We start from the raw sequence: 16,256 nt of genomic DNA on the forward strand, positions 1-16,256 counted from the left end.
CCTAGCGTCCACTGGCGGAGTGTGGTGAGCAGACTGCTGACCACATCTCGATAAGAATCAGTAGATTTTTTCTGCCAGGACCTGAACCTTTTCCGGTAGGCTTCTGGCGTCAGCTGGTACTTAGTGATTATAGCCTCCTTTATAGCGGTATAATCATTGTCCTTTTCCACAGGCAGCTCTGAGAAAGCATCAAGCGCTTTGTAGCGCAGCAAGGGTGTCAGATGTCTGGCCCACTGGTCTTGGGACAGACGATACTGACGGCAGGCCTTTTCAAAAGACCTCAAAAACAAGTCAATGTCAGTGTCTTTTTCGATAATAGCAAATTTAAATTTTGCACTTACTGGAGCGGCAGTCCCTTCAGCAGGGAGGCTGGGCGTTGAACTCCGGCTGGCTTGCTGCACTTTCGCCATGTTCAGCTCATGCTGTCGTCTCTCCCGCGCCTCTGCAGATTGGCGTTCCTCTCGCTTTTGCTCCGCCATGTACTGCAGGTACTTGTCCACATCAGTTTCCATCAGCTTTTGCAATGCCTGCTGCATTACTGGATCAACATAACTGGACAGTCCAGTACTGGCCGGTTCCAGGCGAGTACTTTCAGGGGTTCTGGGGTCGGGGATCACACTGACAGCCTCCTGCGTATCTGTTGCCGCATTGCCCGCGGGTTGCTCAACCTCGGTACGCACAGGATCTTCAGTCTCTGGTTCCCCTCGACTTGCGTTAGATGAGCCGGTGTCCTCCACAGTGGACACCTCCAGCGTCCGCAGATTCTGGCTATCCCATCGGTACAAGTCCGTTATCAGGTCCTGCTGTTTCTTGCCGCGGATGTCCATGCCTCTCGCCTCGCACAGACTCTGCAGGTCGGATAGGACCATGACCTTGTAATTCCCGGACATTTCCATGCCAAATAAAAGAAAACTTAGGGGAGGGGTACTGGTTACACAGTCTCTCTGTATATATGAAAAATATATTGCACTCAGTCACTACCAACGAATTAGTTCGTTTCTCGATAGGGCTAATTCGATAGCCCTACCTGAGATACTATCAGCACACACAGATCCCAAACGCTGCCGACCACTGTCACATGAGCCCCACTGGCCGTGAACACGCAAAACCGTCCGATCCGATTCTAGCACACAGATTGAGAGCTATGGACGCAATCTGCGTAGAATTGGCGGAGTTTGAGCGTCACGACGCAGTAGGGAGCCTGTGAGGTTACGAAAATACACTGTTACTCCAACCCAGGGGTAGATTTGCCACCATCTCTGTTTTCTATCAGCCCAGAGAAAACTGCTAACTGGCTATAGACCTGTGAAACAAACAACCGGTTAAAACTGTGCAATTCCTATCTATCTATCAAAACAGTAGCGTCCCTTCGGAAGTTTAGGTCTCGTCTGTGTATACTGAATAGAAGGTTTTACTGAGAGGTAAAGACCTTTTAAAAAGCCTTTATTTGTTACAATATAAATAATTAATATATACAGACAATCGTGAACAATTAAACGATGAGAGACAGTGATAACACAGTACATAAAAGAAAAAGGGATAAAAAGAACGAATACTTATGATTCTGTGGAAAGTCCGTTCGGGAAAAGACAAAGTTCCTTTGTTGCAGTTAGTTCGCAATATGGCCGAACCACATGGCCGTTGCTCCGCCTGCAAGATGGCCACTGCTATTTCCCCAAGCAGTGGCAGTCTTTTCGGTATGATGGAAAGTGGGGGAATTGGCTGGGGGTCCTCATGCAATCAGTTTTGAGCACTGACATTTCTGGGCGGAGTCTCAAGCTCAGCCCAGGGGCGTGTCAGGCAGTGAGTTCTCAGGGGAGGAACTTCCAACCATCCACAAAATATGTCCAATTTCATACCCCGCCGGGGTTTTGTCGCACATGCAAACCGATTTCATATTCAGATTGGGCTGAGAATACACGTTCATAGGACATCAAACTTGCAATATTTGGGGCGCACGGGGACCCCATTATTCATATCTCAGCCCCTGCTCGGGTTACCTGGCTATGTCTAGTATCACCATATTCTACCGAATTAGGGAAACAAAATTATGTAATTTTCATATTCCTCCCATGGATGGTATTTGCAAAATGTGACAAAGTTATCAACACCATGCATTCCATACTCAGTCTAGTCGGTGCCGTCAAGACTGGGAGGAATGTAGGTGTCAATAGACCTCATGCTGTGCTAGCTTCCCCTGTTGAATAGACTCTGTTGGTATTTCAGCTCTGCCCAATTAGCACATTAGTGTCACCAGAACTTTTCCGGGAGCCTTAACAGGATTTCTTGCTAAACCAGGTTGCTTTAGCCATATGCTAACGCAGGCCCATTCAGCCCTCATGGCAAAAGGGGGGGGGAAGGCAGGAAGGAAAAACTTCTATTTTAAAAATAAAGAATGTCAGTTTTCCGATCACGGTTGCGATCGGACAATCGGCCGCGAATCCTCGGACGACTGGGCGTCGCCCGGCGTCACACAATATGATTAGGTGCTCATCCTACTGTATGTCCCCTCAAAGCATTTTTGGGGTTCCCATTATTCACCTCCTCCTTTCCCTATATGGAGTGTACACACAGCATCCCCTCTCTCATGGGTCACCATAGCTGGAGGGGAGGGGCACACCACACCTTTGGGGGCCTCCACAGGCTCAGGGGCCCTGGGGCAATTGACCCCTTTGCCTCGATGAAAGCACCAGCCCTGGCTCCTCAACACTTTGATCCACATAGGGGGGGCGCCTTATCTGACCAGACCCAGCAGCAGCACCCCTGTAATCAGACAAAACATAGTGGAGCGGGACAGGACAGGAGCAGCGGCGGTGGATGGAGCCAGTGGCGATTAGAGTGTCAGACATAGTCCAACACTTTGATCAGTAGAAGATGATGCTGTGCCAGTTTTTATCGGCTTTGATTGGCTTTTCTTGGCTCCACCCACTTTTCTGAATTTTAATCCCAGTCCCCCAGTGACCAACTGTGCAAAGTTTGAGAACCCTACCATTAATAGTGTAAGAATTGCTGCAGTTTACATTTTCCCATGAAATTTGTATTTGTCTCCACCCACTGATGACCCAGAGTTGCCAGGGTATGTATTTGGCTGGTGTTGGCTGCACCCACTTTTTCTGACCCTAACGCACAAACACTCAATTACTCAATTACCCAATGACCAAGTTTGTGAGCTTTGTGCTCTTTGGCATCAATAATTTGCGTTGAAAAGAAACAAATCTGATTGGCTGTTTGAGGCCCCACCCCTTTTCTGAATTTTAACCCCAGCCACCCAATGACCAACTGTACCAGGTTTGAGGCTTTGTGCCATTAACAGTGCAAGAATGGCAGCAATTAAATATTTCACTTATAAATCAATAGGTGAATTTTGATTAGCTTTTGTAGGCTCCACCCACTATTCTGAATATTAATCCCATTCACCAAATGACCAACTGTGCAAAGTTTGAGAACCCTACCATTAGCAGTGTAAGAATGGCTGCAGTTTAAATTTTTCCAGTGAAATTTGTATTTGTCTCCGCCCACTTTTTGGTTATCGGGATAACAAGTATCCTATACGTTATTCCAGGTGATGTACTATGTGTGTGCCAAATTTCATACAAATCCATTCATCCATTGGTGCGTGATTGAGTAACAAACATCCAAACATCCCAAAATCCAAACGTTCGCACTTAACATATTAGTGAGATTAGTGAGCTATAGAGCATGTTGGTCTTCTTACCTAAGGTAGGATCATACTCCCAGATGAATCTTTTTGTCAGGAATCTCACTACTAAAGCTGAAAGACAACAAACAATTATAGGGTTTGCAGTCATTTACACATTTTCCGTACAGCATAAGGTCAGTTAAAGTAAAATATTGACATCAGAAAACACTAAAAAAAATGATACTTACCGTACCTTGGGAAGGGAATCCTCTGGATCCTCCAGAGGCTTCCTTCCGTCCTCCTCCATCCCAGCACTGAGGCCCATGAAGTGCGGTTGCACTGCACCTGCGCAGTAGCATGCACCCGTTTGAGCTTCTGCAGAAAAAGACAAGCCAAAACCAAGCCGTTGCGCAGGGAAGGGCTGTTGAAAACCATTGTTGAAGGTTTAGCGGATGGGACAGCGCAGGAACAGCCCAGCGGAGGAAGACGGGTGAAGACAGGGCTGGATTTACCATAAGGCACTGTAGGCGCATGCCTACAGGCGCCTGATGATGGAAAGGCAGCTCATTCCTATCCCCGATTGCCTCCCTCCATTCTTCCCTATGCAGAGTCCCAAGCAGAGTGTAAATGTGAGGTTACTCACCCGCCACTCGGCATTCCACTGACGAGATTTCGCTTCAGTCAGGGGCACCTCTAGCTACTTAAAGAGGACCTGAGATGAAGCACCCTCTTGTATTTTACTTTATAAATCAGTGGGAACATGACATAAACACCTAATCTGCTCTTTGTTTCATTGTTCTTTGTTTAATATGACTGTTATCACCTCTGATAAGAATCCCCGACTGAGCATTCAGTCTGGCTTTGCACAGGAATCATTATAGCCGAGTCTGTCTTCTCTGGTGTCTTTTCAAGCCCAAGCCTGCCCCCTTGTGGCTCTGCTATAATGACTCAGCTATAATTATTACCTGCAAAGCCAGACTGAATGCTCAGCCAGGGTTTCTTATCACAGCTGATAACAGACACTTTTAGCAGTGAGGATAAAACAGAGAGCAGGGTAAGTGTTTTCTCTAATATTCTTACTGATATATATGGTAAAATACACAAGGGTGCTTCGTCTCTGGTTCTCTTTAAGGGCCAGAAATATTTATTGATGCACAAAGTGATGGCGAGTAACCAGCTACAAAACTGTCAAGATAAAAATAGGACATTTAGAGCATTTTGTTGTTCAAAGTAAGGCCAGAAACCCACTAGGAGCGATTTTCTGAGCGTTTTGTGATTTGAAAAAGCTCTTGCTAATGCAATGCTATGGGGGATTTTTATAAAATCAAGTAGTAGCAGTAGGGTATTGTACAGTGTTAGCCATCAGTAAAAGCAAAGCTGTGCAGAACGGTTTGAATAAGGACAACAACTTTCTATATTGGTATGAGACTGATGATATTTGAACTTTTCTCAGGCATTATAGCTGAACTTGTGAACTAAGAATTTACGATACCTCTGTGTCAGTCCAACTCCCAGGTATGTGAGCAGGGAGTAAACAAGGATCCTTATCTTAGCTTACAACCTCTAACCCCAGGTCGATGGTCTGTGTGAATTAAGGCATCTTAATGACATGTATTTATGCTTGAAAAAATATCTGTTTTCCCTTTTGATGTTGCATGTATATAAGCTGTCTGTACCACCAGTTTGCAAACTAACAGGATATAAGCCAGACGAAGGCTGCAAGGCCGAAAGCTTGCTTATTTTTATTCATTTTTAGTTAGCCAATAAATGGTATCATCCTGATTTAAAACTTCTTATAAAATCAAATCGCTCAAATGGGATCACACCCATAGCATTACATTAGCAAGAGTTTTCAAATCACAAAACACTCAGAAAATCGCTCCTAGTGTGGGTTTCTGGCCGTATATAGGAAACATTCAGAATCACTCCATGGTGCAAAGTTTCTAGCTGTGTATTTATGAACACAAAAGCTCTTACCAGATTTGCCGACTCCAGCTCTACCAAACACGGCAATTTTCACCTCTGCACTCTTTGCCATCATCACCAACACAGCTCTTGTTTCAGCAGCGCTACAGCAATCTTCAGGCTCAGAATACCATTTTCTTGATCCAAAGATTTTAAACCTAAGCGCAGACACAGGTACAATTATGAAAAAAAACTACTTTACTCAACTGTATGATGCAATTGTCTTTAAAAGGGACCTGAACTCAGAACTTCCTCTCAGCTCTAAAAGATAAGCAACAGCATAATGATCTTTAAAGAAAATCACTTTGTTACAGCTGATACTAATCCTGCACTAAAGCTGCAGTGTGTCTACTTCTTGCTTTCATGGAAGCGGACATAGGGTTAACATCCTGTGTTCACAAATTAGCTGCTATTAGCCGCTCTTCTGAGGCAGCCAGCTGACACAGCTGAGAGATCGAATTACAGTTGTGAATAGTCACAGATGAGGCAGAATCAAATAGGCTAAACTCTTTAAATACATACAGGGTGCATTTCTCTGTTTTCCTTCTGTCCTGTGCAAGAGATAAAGTCCACTTTAAGGAGGATCTAGTCACCTACTTTAAAGGACAACTGTGATGAGAGGAATATGGAGGCTTCCATATTTAATACCTTTTAAACAATACCAGTTGCCTGGCAGCCCTGTTAATCTATACAGCATGGGGAGGTGACAGTGCTCCCAAGACAGGCTGCATCTGATTGACCAGCAGCATGGATGTGCAGGGCCTAATTATAGGAAGGTTACACAACTTGCACATTCATATGCACACACACGCACAACACACACACACTGCACTATACACACACACACACACACACACACACACACACACACACACACACACACACACACACTGCACTATACACACACACATACTGCACTATACACACACACACATACTGCACTATACACACACACACACATACTGCACTATACACACACACATACTGCACTATACACACACACACATACACAAACTGCACTATACACACACACATACTGCACTATACACACACACACATACACAAACTGCACTATACACACACACACTGCACTACACACACACACACACAAACTGCACTATACACACACACATACTGCACTATACACACACACACACATACACAAACTGCACTATACACACACACACATACACACAAACTGCACTATACACACACACACATACACACAAACTGCACTATACACACACACACATACACAAACTGCACTATACACACACACACTGCACTACACACACACACACACACACAAACTGCACTATACACACACACACTGCACTACACACACACACACACACATACACAAACTGCACTATACACACACACACATATACACTGCACTATATACTCATACACTGCACTATATTTACACACACTCAATCACATACACTGCACTTATATATGCAAACACATGCACAATATACACTGCACTATACGCACACATACACTGCACTACTATATACTCATACACTGCACTATACACACACACACACACACACACACACTACTATATACTCATTCACTGCACTATACACACACATACACTGCACTACTGTATACTCATACACTGCACTATACACACACATACACTGCACTACTATATACTCATACACTGCACTATACACACACATACACTGCACTACTATATACTCATACACTGCACTATACACACACATACACTGCACTACTATATACTCATACACTGTACTATACACACACATACACTGCACTACTATATACTCATACACTGCACTATACACACACATATACTGCACTACTATATACTCATACACTGCACTATACACACACATATACTGCACTACTATATACTCATACACTGCACTATACACACACATATACTGCACTACTATATACTCATACACTGCACTATACACACACATATACTGCACTACTATATACTCATACACTGCACTATACACGCACATATACTGCACTACTATATACTCATACACTGCACTATACACACACATACACTGCACTACTATATACTCATTCACTGCACTATACACACACATACACTGCACTACTATATACTCATACACTGCACTATACACACACATACACTGCACTACTATATACTCATACACTGCACTATACACACACATACGCTGCACTACTATATACTCATACACTGCACTATACACACACATACACTGCACTACTATATACTCATACACTGCACTATACACACACATACACTGCACTACTATATACTCATACACTGCATTATACATACACACACACACACACTGCACTATACACACACATACACTGCACTACTATATACTCATACACTGCACTATACACACACATACACTGCACTACTATATACTCATACACTGCATTATACATACACACACACACACACTGCACTATACACACACATACACTGCACTTTATATGCACACACTTGCACGGTATACACTGCACTATACACAACACTTGCATAGCACTCTGTACCCTCCTATATTCAGCACTGTAATGCAGACAGCAGCACACAATACACGCTGATACTGTACCTCACAGAGAAGCTGCCTTGAAACCAGGAAGCAGCAATAAGATTGACACACACCCTCTCCTGTCACATGAGCCCTTCTTGTTTCCATAGAAACCCCGGCAGCCAGCATGGAAAGCGTGATTCATAGAACTTTCTCCTTTCAGCCTTCATAGGAAGAACAGAATCCCAGCCTCCCCCACCTCCGTTCCCTATTTCCCGATATACAGTGGGAGGCGAAAGTTTGGGCAACTTTGATAATCATCATGATTTTCCTGCATAAATCGTTGGTTGTTACGATAAAAAATGTCAGTTAAATATATCATATAGGAGACACACACAGTGATATCTGAGAAGTGAAATGAAGTTTATTGGATTTACAGAAAGTGCGCAATAATTGTTTAAACAAAATTAGGCAGGTGCATAAATTTGGGCACCACAAAAAAGAAATGAAATGTAATGGAACTAGCAGATGGCTATAATAATTCTGTAAAGTATGGTATGCTAAGACTAGCTCTTCTCCTACAGTTGTTACCCCAGACATCTGCCTGGTTTGCCTATGCCTAAAAACAGCCTTGCCAAGCATGGTCTACAATATTTTCATAATATATACACTGACCATTCAATGTCTACACACATTACATGCACACACATTGCATACACTGAACGCTTACACACCGTATACACACCATGTATATTTTGCACATAATATAATTTTCTTATTCAACCAGCAATATCCACATCACATCATTATACTGTATACACCCAGCAATATAAAGCCATATGCGATATGAACACACACACGCGCGCACACACACACACCATATGCATTATACACCTACCGCAATGTACATAATATGCTGTACATATATTATTACATTATACCATGAACAATGTGCACAAATTACACATCATAATATCAGCGCTGCGTAATATGTTGGCGCTTTATAAATACAATAAATAATAATACACAACCAGCAACATATGCACCATATACAGTATGTATTAAATCAATGTATGCAACATACAGGGTGTGCACAACAAATGCATTACATACCCAGCAATGTGAACACCATGTACATTATATACATCCAGCAATGTCCATAACATATACTTTACATACGCAAAAATGTGCATAATATATACACTACATATGCAGAAATACACATTACATATGCAAAAATGTGCACACCGTATACATTATATACACCTAAGACCTTGCGCACAGGGGTGTAACAATAGACCTTGCAAGAGATGCAGCCGCAGGGGGGCCCAGAAGTCACAGGGGGGCCCATCCTGAGAGACTGACAATTAAGGGCAAGGAGAGAAAAAAACTTTTTGCTCCCTACACAATTGTTCTAATGACTTCATCTGCTCAGCCACAGATAAGGAATCATAGAAAGTTTTGTAAATAGTCCCTTTTCATTGTGCAGCAGGGTCTTGTGTACAGTGTGCTGCCCCCAATGTCTCTACCCCTCCCCAAGTGCTGTGTACTGTAGTGATGCTGGAAGAATCTGCAGAGCCAGTTCTGCTCCATCAGAGATGGACAGAGTAAGTGTAATAAGCTGGGAGCACACTCGTCTGTTCTGTATGCGTTTTTCTGTATACATTTTCTGCACACCATGGGCTTGATTCACTAAACCATGATAACTGATATCACGGTCGTGCTATCATTTTGCGGGTGTTATAACAAGGTAATTTTTGTCACGCGCAATAGCGAATTTTCATGTTCGCAATCATAAATTTTAGCGCGAAAACGGCCACATGATTATGCATGAAAATTCACATTTACATGCGAAAAAGTTACACACATTATAACGTGCGCAAAACTCTGTGTCATGCATGTTTTATCACAGAAGCTAATATAATTGATAGAGAAAACGCTAACAATTGAATAACATTGGCAGAGGCGCCACGCTGGTACAGACTACTACTGGTTGCTCCTGATTGTATGTGTTTTGCCTGAGGAAGCGGGCTTGGGTCCCGTGAAACGCGTTGCAAACTAATTGTTGTTGTTGGAGTACTAAATTGACTAAATTGATTAAATTTATATTGTTAACCATTATAGTGGTCCTTTTTGATTGGAGGTAGGCGGGTCCACTCATACAATTTTAATTGGTTTTAATTGGTACATTTTTACTCTATTGGCGCCTCTGGTTTTTCTCATTACGTGATATCCACCTGGTGGATGGGTGTGGACACCCCCCCTCTTTTTCTTCTACGCAGAGAGCGACATTTTAACCTGAGCGGGGACAGGTTTAATCTCCCCGACTGTGATACAAGTGGTTGCCTGATCCGGCAACCCACACTTGTGAGTATAACTTACTACTTTACCATTTTTACGATCATTTAATCTACAATAATACACTATTGGGGGCTCTCGATTTCTCTTTTCTTTTTTTCTTCTAAACATTGGTTCTCAGTTTACCTGTGCAGAAAGCGGATGGGGCGAGAAGGGGTGTGGGGGGGGGATTTGGCAGGAAAGGGCCCCATCCAAAGTTTTACGAGGGGGGGGGGGGGGGCAGTGATTTCTAGTTACGCCCCTGGTTGCACACCATATACATTATATACACCCAGTGGTATAAATATCATATATATTCTCCTTCTCCTCAATTTAGTCAACTTTGACACTTCCTGACCATATGTACTTTTGTATGCCAGATGTATTTGTCAATTTCTATTTCTTTTAGATGTTGCAGAGGCATGTTCATAGCTTCACATAGGCTGTCTATCCATCTTAGCCTCTGTCCTCCTTTTCTTCTTTTACCCTCAATGTTTCCAAGCTTCAAGTATTTCTCCAAAGTAGTATTATCAATCCCTCCAGTGACTTATTTCTTTAACAATTGACAGGTTAGATCTTCCGACAGTCCAGGGAACTCTTAGTAGCTTTCTCCAAACCCACAATTCAAAAAATCAATTTCTACACATGACCTTATTTATTGTCCAACTTTCACAGATATATTTTAGTACTGGGATGACCATAGCTTTAGCTATTATGATCTTTGTTGGTAAAGTGCCATCTCTATCCTTTAGTACCTTGTCTAAATTTTCCATAGCTTTCCTCCCAAGTAACAAGCGTCCTTTAATCTTATGGCTGCACTCACCATTTTCAGAGATCTTCAACCCCAGGAATTTACAACTTCTACTTTTTCTACTTCTATTTGTAGATGGTTCACGGCAAGGCCGGGTTTATACTTTTTCTGTCCCTAGGCCTAGTTTCTAGTAGCTTTCCATGCTTGTGCAACACCCCCCTCCTATTCCTTGTGCAGCCCCCCCTCCTATTCCTTGTGCAGCCCCAACTTCCATCTCAAATCTTCATGTACAGCAGCCCCTTCAGTTATATACAGATCCCTTGGGCAGCAGCTCCCTATTTCCATGTGTTGCTTTATATTTGCAGCCTCTGTATTCCATTTGCAGCTTCTTGTTTCATATGCAGAAACCCCTCTTCCATGTCAAGCCGCCCCTTGACCAGCTGCTGCCCAAGGTCTGGGCCTTGGTGGCCTTTTCCGAAATCCAGCTCTGTTCACCGGAGCAAACAACATGACTTTAGTTTTCTTGATGTTACATTAGACCAGCAGTAGACTTTGGCACTTTCTCGTTTGACATTCATGACTAGGCTTTTCATTTCTTCCTCAGTTTCAGCCGTCAGAGTGGTATCATCGGCATTCCTCAGATTGTAAATGTTCCTGTCTGCTATTTTACTTCCAGCATGTGACTCATTCAAACCAGCTTTTCTGCATCACATATTCAGCTTGTAAGTTAGATAAATAAGGAGAGGATATGCAAGCTTGTTGCACTCCTTTAGCAATTGTGAACCAGTCAGTTATTCCATACTCCATTCTAACTGTTGCTTCTTGGTTTGCATATGGATTCCTCAAAAGGCAAATGAGATGGCCTGGTGTCCCCATTTCCATGAGAATCTGCCACAGTCTATCACAATCTACACCAGGGGCCCCAAACTGTTTCGGTCAAGGGCGGGGTCAACATACTTCAGACTGCTGGGGTGCCAGAACATACATAAATTGATGTTGAAAAACATTACATTGAATCTAGGTATTGATTCCCCCCAATCATGCCCAGAGGAGAACTCCTAGCAGCAGCCATTCAGTCATGCGGCGCCCGAAGGATCGTCTTTGTATACAAGACAGTGAAGCATACTCAGGTGACAGCCTGCCGCCCAGTTGGACAGCAGTGTCACCTGATGCAGAATTGGATTGGAAGCCAGCAAATGACTGCTCACTGGCTTCTACAGTATGTGTATGGGTGGTGCCAGCACTGCTATTCTATATGTGGGGTGACAATATTTAAAGGTGCAGTGAGCTGCATTTTGTGTTTGGAGGGCTAGTGAAAAAGCCTTGGGGGGCCGCATTCGGCCCGCGGGCCTTAGTCTGAGGACCACTGATCATCACAGTCAAAAGCTTTTAAAAAAAATCGATAAAACAAAAGTAGACATTCTTCTGGAATTCCCTTGCTTTCTCTATTATTATCATTATTATCTATTGAATATATATATTATACACATCGAACAATGTGCACATCATATACATTATACCCACCCGGCAACACATGTCCATTATGAAGATCCAGTAATGTGTGCATTATATACATCCACCAATGTCCATAGCATATACCTCCAGCAATGATCTAAACCATACAGTGTCAGTGCCTGCGGCATAGCAATAGGGGGTGCAGAGGTTGCGACCGCATCGGGGCCCCATAGGGCCCTCCCTCAACCGGAGGTATTAGCTTTCTATTGGTCCTGTGCTGGTAATAATCACTTCCATAGATGCTTTGAATAGCAATAATCATTAACAAGCTGTTCCCCATCCCCTTCTCGCACCTCTGACACTGTAGTTGCCATTGGCAGGTTTTGGTGCGCCGTATCCATTGTTATGTATAGAGTGCTTGGGGGGGCCCAATGTAAAACTTGCACCAGGGCCCACCGCTCCTTAGCTACGCCACTGGTCAGTGCCTAGCATAATATACTTACGGGGAACACTTTTCTCCGAAGTAGATGTCCCCACCCCAAACACACACACACGCACACATTTAGCCATGTGCAAGCTTATACATTATACAAATCCAGAAAAAGTACACACCATATACATTCGACATATCGACATATCCAACAATGCCCATGCTATATACTTTATACATACATAAATACATTTAGCAAATTTCACACTATTAACATTATATTTAACCAGCAACGTACACCATATGCACCATATGTATACTATATGCACCATCTAGTGATGTCCACACACCATACACTTTAACACTTTATACACATCCAAGAATGTACACACCATATACACTGTATGCACTGAGCAATATGCACACTGTATACATTATACACATCCAGCAATGTACACACCATATACATTATACACATCCAGCAATGCACACACCATATACATTATACACATCCAGCAATGCACACACCATATACATCGTATGTACTGAGCAATATGCACACTGTATACATTATACACATCCAGCAATGTACACACCATATACACTGTATGCACTGAGCAATATGCACACTGTATACATTATACACATCCAGCAATACACACACCATATACATCGTATGTACTGAGCAATATGCACACTGTATACATTATACACATCCAGCAATGCACACACCATATACATCGTATTGACTGAGCAATATGCACACTGTATACATTATACACATCCAGCAATACACACACCATATACATTATACACATCCAGCAATACACACACCATATACATCGTATGTACTGAGCAATATGCACACTGTATACATTATACACATCCAGCAATGTACACAGCATATACATTGTACACATCAAAGAATGTCCACACCATATACAGTATATGGTCTGATCAATATGTGCACCATATAAATAATACACATCCAGCAATGCCCACACTATATACACTGTATGCACTGATCAATATGTGCAGTACCATATCCAGCAATCTATGCACCATATACACTATATGCACCAAGCAATATGTGCACTATATGCATTATACACATCCAGCAATGCCCACACCATAAACACTAAATGCACTGAGTGATATGCACACTATATACATTACACACGTCCAGCAATGCCCATACCATATACACTATATGCACTGAGCAATATGCACACCGTATATACATTACACACATCCAGCAATGCCCATACCATATACACTATATGCACTGAGCAATATGCACACCGTATACATTATACACGTCCAGCAATGCCCACACACCATACACACTGTATGCACTGAGCAATATGCGCATTGTATATACTATGCACATCCAGCAATGTACACACCATATACCGCACACTGTATGCACTGATCAATATGTGCAGTACCATATCCAGCAATCTATGCACCATATACACTATATGCACCAAGCAATATGTGCACCATATACATTATACACATCCAGCAATGCCCACACCATAAACACTATATGCACTGAGTGATATGCACAACGTATACATTATACACAATCAGCAATGCCCACACCATATACACTATATGCACTGAGCAATATGCACATCGTATACATTACACACATCCAGCAATGCACACACACCATACACACTGTATGCACTGAGCAACATGCGCATTGTATACATTACACACATCCAGCAATGCCCATACCATATACACTATATGCACTGAGCAATATACACACCATATACATTACACACATCCAGCAATGCACACACACCATACACACTGTATGCACTGAGCAATATGCGCATTGTATATACTATACACATCCAGCAATGTACACACCATATACACTGTATGCACTGAGCAATATGTGCAGCACCATTTACATTATACACACACATCCAGCAACGTATGCACCATATACACTATATGCACTGAGCAACATGTACACCATATACATTATACATGTTATCCAGCAATGCACACATACCATATACACTATATGCACTGAGCAATATGCACACCATATACATTATACATGTCATCCAGCAATGCACACACACCATATTCACTATACAGTACAGTATACACATGCAGCAATGTACACACCATATACACTATATGCACTGAGCAGCATGCACACCATATACATTATACACGTCATCCAGCAGTGCACACACACCATATACTCTATATGTACTGAGCAATATACGCACCGTATACATTATACACGTCATTCAGCAATGCACACACACCATATACACTATATGTACTGAGCAATATATGCACCGTATACATTATAAACATCCAGCAATGTACACACTGTATACACTATATGCAATATGCACACCATATACACTATACACATCCAGCAGTGTACACACTATATACACCAGCAAAGGTCTTACCCTATACATTTTACACATCTAGTATATACCTCAGTAATGTTAACGCCATAAAAATACACATATACACATCCTGCAATTTACACAGCAGATAAACTAAGAAATGTGCGCACCAAACACATGATGATACATACCACTACATACACAGTCTATATTGCAGATGTCTGGCAGCTGCAGAAGGAGGAGCTTTGTGTCCGGTATGAGTGCAGCATTACATGGGGAGGGCACTGGGGGGGCTTAGGTACAGCAGGTGGGACCAATGATGAGGCAGTTAGGCTTAAGAGGTTTGCCTAGAGACAGGCAGGAGGTAGAGGTGCGTGGATAAGCGGAGAGTATATAAGGATTTGTGTGTGACAGTTGGTGCCAGTTACATCGGCTAACAGTAACAAAGCAACAGACAGACAGACCCTCTGCAAGGTCTTCCAATGAGCCTGCAGAGAGGGAGGGACGTTCTCTTATATGGACTCGGAAATCTAAAGGACGATTCTCCTCCTCTGCATCTATGACTCACAGGAGGGGGAAACAGCTGATTGGAACACAGAAGATACTTCAGAGAAGGTGAAGGAATGTCAACACAACCTTCCCATTCACTCTGCAGAATGTCAACACAGCCCTCCCATCTACTCAGCAGCAGCACACTGTTGCTTTTTCTGGTTGCAGCAGTGGAAGCCCCCCCGCTTCCTCCCTGAGAAGCCCAGCACTTCTACAGCAGCAGTCT

At 42.8% G+C, this 16,256-nt stretch overlaps 1 protein-coding gene across 2 annotated transcripts in view; it reads right to left on the minus strand.

Moving 5' to 3' along the window:
- RERG (RAS like estrogen regulated growth inhibitor) overlaps window positions 1-15,953 on the minus strand; it is a 33,905-nt gene extending 17,952 nt beyond the window's left edge. Inside the window, exons 1-3 of one of the 2 annotated variants that reach the window (XM_068270757.1) lie at window positions 15,673-15,953; window positions 5,618-5,763; window positions 3,716-3,772 (exon numbers count right to left, since the gene is read on the minus strand). In XM_068270757.1, the coding sequence (XP_068126858.1) occupies window positions 3,716-3,772; window positions 5,618-5,681 (121 nt within the window). In that variant the 5' untranslated portion in view covers window positions 5,682-5,763; window positions 15,673-15,953. Of the gene's footprint in view, window positions 1-3,715; window positions 3,773-5,617; window positions 5,764-8,202; window positions 8,247-15,672 lie in introns of those variants that run through there. The other variant, XM_068270758.1, reaches the window with a different exon arrangement.
- Window positions 15,954-16,256: the final 303 nt, after the last annotated feature.

Source organism: Hyperolius riggenbachi, chromosome 2 (genome assembly GCF_040937935.1).
Source record: "Hyperolius riggenbachi isolate aHypRig1 chromosome 2, aHypRig1.pri, whole genome shotgun sequence".
Classification (NCBI taxonomy): domain Eukaryota; kingdom Metazoa; phylum Chordata; class Amphibia; order Anura; family Hyperoliidae; genus Hyperolius; species Hyperolius riggenbachi.